Below are 12,814 nucleotides of genomic sequence, written 5' to 3'. Positions count from 1 at the left end.
TCACACATAATTGCCACTACAGCAAGGGTTTGATCAATGTTTGTTGTCATTTTTTCTCTCACCACTAGAGCAGTGTAGATGGATGACGCACACTTACAGTTTTCTGTACTCGCATGTTGAAGTCAGTGGACATAATGGTAGCCTGCAATTCAGTAGTCACCAAACAGCCTGTATACATCAAACGTATCCAAGTTTATTAGAACCATGTCGCAAAGTGTAGCTTGCACTAAACTTATGATATTGTTAAAATCTCACAGTCTGTAGGAGGCTTTAGTTATTGTTTGACTTGGTGGTGTGGTTTTTGGTGTTCTGACAGATTGGTTTGGATTCACCAAAATCACACAAAAACACAAACTACCAATCGAGGCAGCTGCAGCTCCCATGTTCAGTTAGGTGAAATTACTGTTTTGGACAATGAAACCTGGCTTTGAAGAGATCAAAGATAAGTTTCACTTTAGTTCAGATCCCCACAACTGCCCGAGTAGGATGAGAGCTTGTAGGATGCTGTGATATAGTGCTGCTGTTGTTAAACATGGCCCCCAATAACTTCAATTCATCAAGAATTTTGGTAATTTGGTAATTTGGGAGTTAAGTATTCCTTTAAATTGAAAACTAGGGGGGTAATTCTGTATTTGATCTTTTTTGTTGATAAAAGGGTAGTGTAAATTTCGGGGAAGGAAGGAAAGTGTCTTAACTAACTGAACGATTCTGTGATTTGTTTATTTCAGGCCACCACAGACCTGTATGGGAACTGCACACTGCGTCACTCTGGAACATCAGCAGCAGCTCCAGAGGCAGCTGGTGTCTTCGCTCTGGCTCTTGAGGCAAAGTATGTACCCTCCTGCTTCTTCCTCACACCTACAACAGTGACTATTGATTTAGATGGATTGTCTGTATAAAACATAATTATGTTACACATTTTATTCCTCTCTGTTGAACAAAGTGCCGGTCAAGGTATAATTTCTCAATAACATGCTGTCATTCATGACATTTAGGCAATCTTCAATTTAAAGGAACACTGTTTTTAGGCAATTCATTTATGAGCTCTATTCCTTTTCAAAGTACAACCTTGAGCTTTTATATGGCATCGTGTCTTTGACTTCCTCCGTCAATCTCTCTCCTCAGATCCCTTTATTGTTATTTCCTCACAGTGTGTCTGAACACCTTAAAGGCACGAATGATTTCTCCACTTTTCACAGAGTTGCTTATTTATGACAATCATAAGGCGAATGAAAAGCAAGGAAGGGCTTATTCTGTCGCCCACAAAAGTACAGACTCAATGTGCTCGTGCCAAGGACACATATCAAATTCGGATCAGTGCTCTTTATATCGCAGTACAAGACTGAAAAATACAGTCTATATACTATATGTATGTAGCAGAGAGACTGGAATGATAAAATGAACTGCAGTGGTTTATCTCAATCTGAAAATTGTATGAAGGCTAACTGTAATATCAAAGCTTCTATTTTTGATGTTTACAAGAAACTAATAATCATGTCATTTAAACAATGTGGTACAAGCTGGAGTTTGTTTTATAATCCTTGTGAATCCAGAGCAAATTGTTCCTTGTGGATCCAAAAAATAATTGAAAATATACCACTCAAGTAAACCCGCCCACACATAATTAAACGAATATGACAAATCTCAAACCTGGAGAATTACTGCTACACAAATCCCGCAGGAGAGCCGCTTTTTTCTCTCAGACGCTTCGTTTCTCACATTAAAGGCTGACAAGATTCTGCTGCCATTAACCGACACCAGTTAGTGGAGTTGAGCAAAGAAACACTGTTTGCTCTGCACACACAATAATGATGTTGCTGTTGGGAGGTGCGGATGCTCACCCCGTCCGGCGGCAAATAGGCCACGAGGCTGTTAGTATGACTGCATGGCCTTTTTACTGCCCAAACACACTTGAACCAACGGCAGGAGTCAGTGAGTCAACCAGAACAAAGCTGTCACTACACAGAGCCAAGATAATGGAGGGAGACGCAGACAAAGGCAACCATCTGCCTCATAGTACAGACACTATGATGTTTAGATAATTAAGAGCATGTCATTAACGCAAATCCATCAAGCAGAAATGTGTGAATATTTGTCAGTAATTTTTTTTTTGCTAGTGTGCCTGCTAACTATGTCTCCCCGCTTTCACTCTGTCCTTCCTATATCTCTGTCCTATGAACGCTGGTGACTGTTGGTCCGCCCCAGTCCTAACCTAACATGGAGAGACATGCAGCATCTGTCAGTCCTGACCTCCAAGAGGAACCAGCTCCATGATGAGGTACACCAGTGGAGAAGGAACGGCGTGGGTCTTGAGTTTAACCACCTGTTTGGCTACGGTGTGCTAGACGCTGGGGGCATGGTGAAAATGGCCAAGGAATGGAAAACAGTGCCTGAGCGTTTCCACTGCGTAGCCGGATCCATTCAGGAAACCCAGTGAGTCAGACTTCTAAATATACATATATATATATATATATATATAAAATGCATTTTACATGTATACACTACATGCTCTACAATTTCAGACTGTCCCCACCGAGACACTGAAAGGAAAACACTGCTGAGCACAAGAGACACGCTCATCTAATTACTGAGTAAGCCCAATAAGGCTTAATTCAATAAAACATCTGCAATGGGAGTGTCCACTTCATAACCCTGTAATATTTAGATTAGCTGCAGAGTCTGTCTGATGGTCCTGTAGATTGATTATGACATAGACTGATATCCTGACAGGCGCTGTTTGGTAATTAATGCACAACTCTCTTGACGTCTGAATTGGATTTCTGTGTTATAGATTATGGATATTTCTCTCAAAAGATGTTCAGAGGACATCTTCTGGCATTTTGTTTGCAGACTGATGTATGTGTAAAGGTTTTCTACACTCAGACTTTGTAACTTTTTAGAGAAGAAATAAACATATTCCGCAGATTAAACATGAAAAAAAAAAGTCATAAGCAATATAGCACGCACAGTCTGGTGTGCCCTGCAACTTATAATGGCTTATCTAAACTAATATCACCAAACTTTAGGTAACTATTGTTGTTTGGTGTACATGACTAAGTAAGTTCACTGGCTGTTTAAGTCCTTTTCAATAGTGTTAAAGCATTTAAGCCAAATGAACAGTAAATTAGCTTTTATAGTACAGTTGTAACTTGTAGCTGAAGTGGCTGCTGTTCAGTTAAAGTAACACTGACCAATGACTCTTTAAACCACACGTCTACCTATGAGGGTGAGTTTGTGACAACATAACTAGTTTTAAAGACAATCATGGTCCAATATGCAACTTACAGAAGTGTGATGTGGAATCTTAAAACATGCAGTCCATGTATTTGAAAGTGAACCTTGCAGCGAGGTACAGGAGACATCTTGTGTCTGGTAGTTGCATTTTTTAATTAAAAAAGGTTGCATTCTCCAAGGGAGAAAGAGTAGATTTAATTTTAAGAATTGGTAGGCAACTTTATTGCTAAAAAAAAAACCAAAAAAACATCAGACATAAATTGTTATTCAAAGCAGAGTATTTTCATGTAAAACGTATCTGGAGGGGTTCTTTAAAGATTTACTCAAACACACAGTAAACACATGGTTATGTAAAATCTTTGCTACATGAGCTTACCAAATAGATTATACTATTTTTATAAGCTTAATTTGAACAAAAAGAAGACTCAAGTGTCAGAATACTCAATGCCTTGTTAAATTGCTTGTATCTCAGTTGTATTTATTTGTCTGCGCTGGCAAATGTTTTTGATTCATCTGTCTCATTCTTGTGAAATTTTGGCACAAACATTCACGCCGGTGCAAGGCTAAACTGATTTGAATTTAATGGTCAAAGGTCACTGATGGCTCACAAATTTTGGGCCATAACACAAAAATTGATGAGGTAGTTATGATACAATTTTACACAAATGTATAAGAGGATACAATGATGAAGTGATGACATTTTATATCCAAAAGGTCAAAAGTAAACTTCACTGTGAGATCAAAATGTTCTGCAAAAACACTTTTCTGGCCATTACTTAACACAATGACTGAGGAACACAAGGGGAGACATTTGCTCAGATACAGAATTGGAGACACTAATCTCGTGTCCACCCCAAAACAATGCTGATTGTATAAACCTTCTGCGCTGGAGGTTTGAAGATATTTTTGAAGAATTCACATTTCTGAATATGTAGCTTTTTGCAGCATTATCAATTTTTATTATAAACGGTCATGGCTACAAATGAGTCTGGACAGACATGGATGTATACTGCAACTTGACTGGTTGGCAGAGACATACAGGCACAACTAGCGTTATTGTAGTTGATAAAGAGACTACGTCAGGTAAATTAGATGTGGATTCCTTTAGAATTACTGGATTTCAAGCATGAGATAAATCTCAAATGCTTTAATGTTAGCTCCTGCTCTCAGGCTTATAGAGTGGTGTATTGATAACAGTCCATCTGGCCTCAGCTTTGGAGGAGATCCTCAGGCTTTGCCATCCATTTTTAATTCTTATCCACCCTGTGTCCACTCATACTAAGTAGGATCTTCTCTTGCACCACTATCTTTTCTCCATATCTCTTCCATCCACTGCCAGCACTTTCTTTTCTTTGGTTCCACTTTCTCCTCCTCTTCCCTCCTTCTCACTGGCCCCCTGTGCATGCCTCATGAGGGCTCCACCATCCATCCATTCATCTACATCCTGAGGCTTTGAACTCCCTTGTGCCTGGTGGTTTCCTGTGGCTAGCCCTCTTATTCGCTCTAATTAGAGCACCACAAATGGTCCAGCATGGCGTGGCCTGAAAACACTATCAATTAGACTGAGTGACATCCAGAAAGGGATTCCAGGTGGAGGTTTTCGTGTGATGTGCATGTGTGAACTAAAACTGAGCTTCTAGATGCATTGTCAAAGAGTCAATGTGTGGGTGAAGATAAAAAAGCAGACTGAATACGGTGTATCTGTGTATTTTTTGTCACCATCAACATCTCCAATTCCTTATTTTAGTCTCTAATCAGTGCTCTGCAGACGATGCAGTCAACAGCATGGTGTGAAAGTGTGCTTGTGTGTGCCTGCCTTGAATGCAGCGCCAGATAAAAAAGGAGAATCCCCTAAGAGCCACATGCTTTTATTGCATCCACGAGGGCTTCACATGCAAATGGTGGAGAGGACCTGCTCTATTATGTAGTGTGGTTGTGCCTTTAGACATTTCATTGCAGAAAGTGGCATCAGCTCTTTCTCAAACCTTAAATATCTGAAAGAATAACTGCTCATAGAGGTGGTATTTATGAGGGAGAAATACAGTCTCTGTTTTTTCATCAGTTCACTGTTTCCACAGTAGCACCACAGGGCTTCAGCTGCCTCTATTGTGGTAGAGATATAATTACAACAAGCCCACCTCTGATGATAGTGTATCACCAGAGAAAAGCAATAAACACCAACATAGCCATGCTTGCAAACACACTGCTCAGCACTGATCTGATAGCTGCTCTGGCTGGCTGTGGCTTACCTAGCTGGAGGAGAACTTCTGATTATCAGTGAAGCTGGCACACAGCGCCCCACTGTATGTGTGGGGTTGTTTTTAATCTATGCTGGTCCTGCCCTTCAGAGGCATCCCTCTCCCTGCCCTACGACCAACTGATGTAATTACTACGCACATTATCTGATGGCAACTGCGCACTTGCTACGCACAGAATCATTTTGGGGTCAAAAGTGAGATCTCAACCACAGACTGTATAAATCTGAACATATTCACTCCCAGATTTAGTTTGATGCACAAACACACATTCTAATAAACTAATAATAGTGATTAAGTATAGACAGTAATGGCACTTTTAGTGGTAATGAAGATGGAGAGAAATTAATAGCAATAAATTGCATGTTTGTAAAATAACTTTGCAGCCCTCTCTTTATACTTTATTTTAACACTACACAACCCATATTATGTAGAATCGTTAACAGGGTTGTATTGTATATAGAAACTAGAATTACCACTTTGCAGTTGTATGTCTCTACAAACCAGTCAAGTTGCAGTTACATTTTACATCCATGTCTGTGAAAACATGGATGCTTCACACACATCTTCCCCGCTAGCAGCACAGAAGATCTATACAATCAGTACAGTTTGCAGGTAGGTACCCAGGATTAGTGTCATCAATCCAGCATCTGACCAAATGTCTCCCCTACTGTTCCTGAGTGATGACGTTGAGTAATGGCCCGAAAGGAGGTTTATTTTGTCACAGTAAAGCCGACCTTTGGCAATGTGAACATCATGTCATCACTTCAGTTTTGGCCCTACTTTTTGTGGGGTCAAAGTGACTTTTGACCACCAAAATCTAATCAGTTAATTGTTGAGTCCAAGTGAACGTTTGTGTCAAATTTGAAAAAATTCCTTCGAGGTGTTATTGAGATATCACATTCACAAGAGTGAGACAGACAACATCACAGTGACCTTGAACTGTTACCAATGACCACCAAAATCTAGCCAGTATATCGCTGAGTCCAAGTGGACATTTGTGTCAGATTTGAAGAAATTCTCTCAAGGTGTTCTTGAGATGTTGTGTTTATAAAAATGGGATGGTTGGGCGAACAACTTGAACAATATAATGCCTGGACACAGCTAACTTCTGTGCAGAGGCATAAAAACAGGTCAGTGTTGGGTTACTTCAAATTTCTCAACATGCAATGTAAGGTGTAACTTACTGTGAAACACCCCACTGCGAATTGTTCTGTTTTTCTGGGAATAGTAATTTGCTTCATAAGCCCTCAGCAGATCACCGCTGCATTCACCTCTATGTGCTCAGCATAGTGCTCTATTAATCATTTTTCAAACTGAGTGCTGTTCCACACGTCTCCCTTGCTTACTTTCTGTGTCTTGTCCCTGTTGCCTTCTCTCGACCCCCATTTCCCTACTGCCTGCAGTGCAGCCTCAGCCTCTAATAATGTTATTAAGCCTTCTCATAGCCTTTGGCCATCACCCCTGCCCTGCTGTGTTCTCACTCTTTATTTCCATCACCCAAAGAGATGGGAACAGCAGTATGTCATCCCTACCACAAAGCAACAACAATGCTAAGATCTGCCTGCTTTTACACTCTGTTCTGGACAAATGCACCGAGATAGAAAGAAAAATGATTTCTTCATGCACTGAAGAGCAGCTAGACTTCAGAGGTGGTCCAGTATGTGACATGTTACATGAATAGTTTATTGACAAAATGCCTCAGACTTACAGTTGGCTGACAAAAACTACTTATTTCTTGTATAAATTTAAATATGTATCTAATTTAGGAGGCATTATTGCACGTTGCTCAAATTTAAGCGTTTGGTAAAATTGCTGTTTCTAATTGACAGTTTTTCAAACAAAAGTGTTTGCTGTTTTTCTCTGTTTTATATGTGTTTGGCTTGATTTTTTAGTTTGAATATTTGAAACATTATTGAAAAAAAAACAAACAAACTTTTAATTTTAGATTAATTAATAGTGAAAATAATCCTTGGTTGATTTACTTATGATGCACCAAACTTAACAGGGATCTTTATGTTTTTCCATATTTTCTGTCATATATATAAAAGTTAAAGTTACTATGTCAAATGTTCAAATAAAAGACCGCCAAAATTTCAAATAAATGCGCAGTCATTCACCAACTGTGAGTACACTGCTCGATGTAGCTGCATGCTAGCGTCAGGGAAAACCATAATCTTGGTTGCCAGTATTGTTTATTCCTACCTGATTTTAAATCATATTCCTGCTAGAACATGTCTGATTGTAAAGATTTTGTTTTTTTTGGTTGCTGGGGATTTCTTCACAGTAGTAAGTGCTGCTATACTCTGTTACAGTACGAAAGAACTGTAATCGCTGACCAGAAAGAACAAACTGAGCTTTTTTTGGGGGGAGGTTGGAAAAGTGAATAAAGGTGTTCCAGCACAGACAGTATGAGGCAAATAAAGCGGTTTTTTTTTTTATGTGTTCAAGTATGAACCTGAAAAAAAGTGTCATAGTTTTCCTTTAAAGCAAAACTTTGTTCTACTCTTCGGATTTGAGACACATATATTTAAGTTAATGAGAAAATATGTATGAAACCCTAATTTAGACTTCACGACAGCAATATTTAAAATCATATCAAACTAGTGGCAGCCAGAATATTATGTGACAAACATGTGGCACCAAATATAAATGGTGGCCATGTACCGTAAAAGCCAAATAGTATTTTATTGCCCCCACTTGAGATAAATTACATGGTGAAGTAAGCAGACATGACAAGTCATCTCTGTGATGAGGGAATAGGTTAAAAAAAGGCTTGATTATCTAGGTCAAGTATGTTATTTTCTTTAACCTGCTCTCTCAATCTTAGCTACAGGGAAGCCCAAAGCTGTCATATCATGATGATATTGTGTCCATGTTCTTTCTAATTTCATTTCAGTCTTCTTTCTTGACTACTGCTAATGTTTAAAGCCGACGTCTGACTTTTCTCTGTCTCTGCTGTGTAGTTTTAACTTCCTCAACCTATCTATCACTCTCCAGTAAAATCCAGTCTGGCAACAAACTGGTGCTGGCCATCACCACTGAAGCCTGTCAGGGGAAGGACAACTTTGTCCGCTACCTGGAGCACGTCCAGGCGGTGGTTACTGTCAACGCCAGCCGCCGCGGTGACCTTAACATCAACATGACCTCGCCCATGGGCACTAAGTCCATCCTGCTGAGCAGAAGGCCACGTGATGACGACGCCAAGGTGGGCTTTGACAAGTGGCCCTTCATGACCACCCACACCTGGGGCGAGGACCCCCGTGGGACCTGGGTCCTAGAGGTGGGCTTTCAGGGTGAGGAGCCACAGCGCGGAGTCCTGAAGGAGTGGACTCTCATGCTGCACGGAACACAAAGTGCCCCTTATATAGACCAGATAGTACGTGATTATCAGTCCAAACTTGCAATGTCCAAAAAGGAGGAGCTGGAGGAGGAGCTGGATGAGGCTGTAGAGAGAAGTCTAAAGAGCTTACTGAGTAAAAACAACTAGATTTTCATCTGCATGTTGCCACTTTCTCTGATCTTTCTCCCTTCCTGCAGTCTCGCTCTATCCTCCTCTTACTCGCCTCAGTTCTTCTCAATCTCTTGACATCCTCCCTTTTGTCTACCTCTCTTCACTCTGCTTTTTGTTATCAAGTGTTTCGATTAGCCCCCAGCCTTCGATGAATGTTTCTTGTAATCCAATCATGATAAAAGTGTAACCCTTACTAATGTGTTCTACATAGAGAAAGAAACTATATAACCTGGATTTTTACACTAAACAGAACTGTACATAAACAAAATATAATCCACTCTCTCATGCTCTTGCTTTAATTGCCCTGCACCTCTCTTCTGCCAACTGTTGTACAGTTTGTGACTGTAAATGATTTTCTGTGTCATTCTACTTAAAGTTTAATATCTTGCAAACAGAGCAGTGATACTTCTTTCTGTTTATATTTTTATGTGACATGCACTGTTTATATAAACAAGGAAAGAAAGATGTGATTCATTTTGCAGCCTATGGTCCTCAGTTCATATTTCATAATCTTTGACATAATGCTATAATAAATCTATTCAGCTGTTTATTAAAGCACTTGAGTGATTTGCAACACACGACCAAACATATTGAGTAAAACTAGCATGCCATTATCTGTCATTTCAAGGGGCCAAAACTCTGATATGGACAAACAAAGAATTATGACAGAAGAAAGAAGATGCTGAGTAAATCTTTCTGCATCTCAAAAATATAGTCCGTAAAATGGAGCACAAGCTGACGCACCCTAACCATTACACACCTAGTTTCAATCTTTCCCTGTGTGTCTTTGATTCTGTACTGTGTTGTCAAATAAAGGGAACACTCCTCCTAAAAATTGGAGCCTGAGCTACTGATGCCAAGTTCACTTTATAGACACGTTTCTGTTTAAGGTGCTACATGTAGCATCAATAAATCACTGCCATAACAATTTTAAGTAATGTATTGACTAAAAATCTGTAAAACATGTAGAGACTTACTATTTTTTAAGAATATGTGCTGCCTTCTGGCTGTATTTTGCAGGAAATACATGGGATTTCTTACTATACAAAGTAAAGTTGACATTATATTGTGGTATTTTTTTTGGACAGGGGTGCCATCTTTGAGGAATTGCACATATTTGGACAAACTAATCATGATAAAAAGCATTTGACTTGGCAGCCCAAGCATGAATTACAAACACTGATGAATTCCCTTCACTTGCATACTAAGACACTGTAAACATTTTTTTGCACTGCAGTGAATTTACTTTGTGTGAGTTTAAAAGTTGCAGATTCCTAGAACCTCATGAAAACTTTTGAAGTGGCACTCCTCATTTTGGCCCAATAAATCAAACAAAATACAAAAGGTAAGCAGGCAACCACTGAAGCAGGCACAGGATAGAGGGCAAACCTTAAAAAATTGCGCCCTTGTCCCACACTGCGTGACGTACCTTCAAATTCTAGTACAGAATACTAGAATATTAATACATTATCACCAAGCCCTACAGTCCAAACCAACAATCACTTGCATTTCTATAGATAGCAGCCAGTGAATCAAACTAATTATGAATAATGAATACACAATCGCCTTCCTCTGTATAGCTGTACAATTGATTACAAAAGAGACAAAACTCAGGCAATATGACACACAATAAATAAAAACAGCTGTTGACAGCGTGGTGAGGGCATTATTAAGCCACATAAATAACCTGCACTTCAACATCAGAATAAAACATCAACAAGGAAAACAATACAGAGATGTAGGCTATAATAAATATTATTAAACTCTACAGTGACTACAGCAACAAACACACTTAATTAGAAAATGCGCAATTTTTGTACAGCATGTAGGCACACACACTGGTTGCTGACACCCTCCTCTGTACAGTGAGTTTCAATAAACCAGTGCTTAATTACAGTAGATGCAACCTTTTTATTTTTAACTATATAAAGGTAAAATAATAGCCTCTAATGAAGTCGTTCTTAACTTTATTGCACTGTTACACATTTTTGTGCTGTTCATTAACTGCAAGCCCCTGGCCCCTGTGGTCAATCTTTTCTTCCTGATGACCCGCACCACTCTTCCTCTGACTGGCTAGTTTTTGTTGCCTTCATTGGCTGGGTTGGTTAGGTTTAGGCATGAGGAGTGAACTTGATTAGTGTGAGGGTAAGAGTACAGCAGGTCATGTCTTTGTCAACTTTGATCAAAAAATATTACACCCAAATGCAACCTCTTCCACACTCCCTGACACCCAGTGATCAAGCACATTAAACAGCACCTGGCAGAAGTTTACCTGGAGGTCTTTCTGGGCAGACTGACTTTTTTTTTACTTTTTTCAGTAAGAAAAAAGAAACAGCACTGAGATGTCTAAACATAGAGGAACATTATCCACCTCCTCCCAAGAAAAAAAGGGAGAAAAACACAAAAGAACCCTTGAACTGTACTCTGTTAAGTATGTTTCTATAGTCATCCTATGATAGAATTACATTACATTATGAAAAGTGCATGAAGACGAATGTTCACCTGAGAGGAAAAGTCAATGACATGTCATGAGGGTGCTCTCGGTGCTGTGGGTTAATCAAGGAAGCGTTGTCAAATCTGTTAAAACCCACTTGTTTTTCCTGACATTTCATATCTTTTTTTCTCCATGTATAAAGTATTAGAGTGCTCTGTATGCCGGATTTTAAAACAAGGGGACGTCATTCTTTTGCAGTAAAATTTAAAACTAATAGTGCTGTAGATAAAGAGAATCTGATAATGATGCTGACAACATTACACTTTAGGCTGTCTTGCTGACACCTGCCTCCTCACTTAGTGCAACACATCACCACTTCACTGAATCACATCAAGACAAGGCCAGGAAAACCTTGAGAACACTAAGTCGAAGTATACTGCTAACTACTGCTAACTTTAGTATCAAAACGTGTAGAGTCAGCTAGTAGAGTGCTGAAATAGTTACAAATGTTCACACATTACATGCACGCCACATATTCAGTGACTTAATAAACAATATATTCAAAAACTGCAATACAGTCCAAGAAAAGTTGTTTGTGTGTGTTCAGTGAGAAATGAAAACAACCTGCTTATCACCCATATGAAAGGAAATATCTGGAGACAGAAACAACCAACCTCCAAGATATATAGGCCTATACTTTCTCAAAACCCCCCAAACAAATGGAGACTGACCTACCTCACAGCAACAGAGAGCCTCAGAGCAGTCCAACATCAACGGGCAGGCTAACAGTGACCACACCAAATCCACCATGGAAAAGTCCACTCAAAATGTCGCAATTAGCATCTTACACTCACATTTTTAGCTCTTTGACTCATGACTTTTTCCAGCTCCGGTCTTCTTTGTTTTCGCCATTTTCGCTAATTTACCGGGCAAACGTCACGCAGGTGGAAACTCTTAATGACGACAATGACTGCGCCAATCACATTCCAACAAAGACAAGGATCGGTCCAAATAGAGTGGAGGGGGGTGGGCAGTCGTTTCCCCCTGAATATTGAAAGTAGATAGGCTCAGTGTGACAGACAGCCTTCGCTATGTGCTGTCTGCACTGAGAAGCAGGCTCCCAGGAAAGCAACTCAGCCTTTGCAGCCATTTTCTACATTGGCCGCTAAGAAATCAAAAACTCTGTGACCCCCGGATGGTTCGGCCTGGAATGGACCGGCTGTTCAGAAGACTTTTTGAGCTACTGCTTGGCTCCGGTTGGCTCTGGATATGCCCTGACCATACATCAACATACATAGTTTTTCCTTCACTTTTTTCTTTTTCCCCAGATGTTTTTCCCTTTCTCTTTTAAAATTATTTTCTAAAATGCACTAATTT

At 39.7% G+C, this 12,814-nt stretch overlaps 2 protein-coding genes across 2 annotated transcripts in view; one reads left to right on the top strand and one right to left on the bottom strand.

The window, feature by feature from the left end:
- The window catches only part of pcsk2 (proprotein convertase subtilisin/kexin type 2), a 34,185-nt gene extending 24,634 nt beyond the window's left edge, over positions 1-9,551 (top strand). Inside the window, exons 10-12 of the mRNA XM_042502122.2 lie at positions 729-829; positions 2,206-2,433; positions 8,490-9,551. Of these exons, the coding sequence (XP_042358056.1) occupies positions 729-829; positions 2,206-2,433; positions 8,490-8,979 (819 nt within the window). The 3' untranslated portion in view covers positions 8,980-9,551. The remainder of the gene's footprint in view (positions 1-728; positions 830-2,205; positions 2,434-8,489) is intronic.
- Positions 1-12,337, bottom strand: part of gtpbp2a (GTP binding protein 2a) — a 76,090-nt gene extending 63,753 nt beyond the window's left edge. Inside the window, exon 1 of the mRNA XM_088086979.1 lies at positions 12,173-12,337. The gene's annotated coding sequence lies outside the window, so the exon portion shown is untranslated. The remainder of the gene's footprint in view (positions 1-12,172) is intronic.
- Positions 12,338-12,814: the final 477 nt, after the last annotated feature.

Source organism: Plectropomus leopardus, chromosome 13 (assembly GCF_026936395.1).
Source record: "Plectropomus leopardus strain MGB_pleo_1.0 chromosome 13, ASM2693639v1, whole genome shotgun sequence".
Classification (NCBI taxonomy): domain Eukaryota; kingdom Metazoa; phylum Chordata; class Actinopteri; order Perciformes; family Serranidae; genus Plectropomus; species Plectropomus leopardus.
The sequence above is the reverse complement of the archived record's forward strand: the minus strand, read 5'-3'. Positions and strand labels throughout refer to the sequence as shown.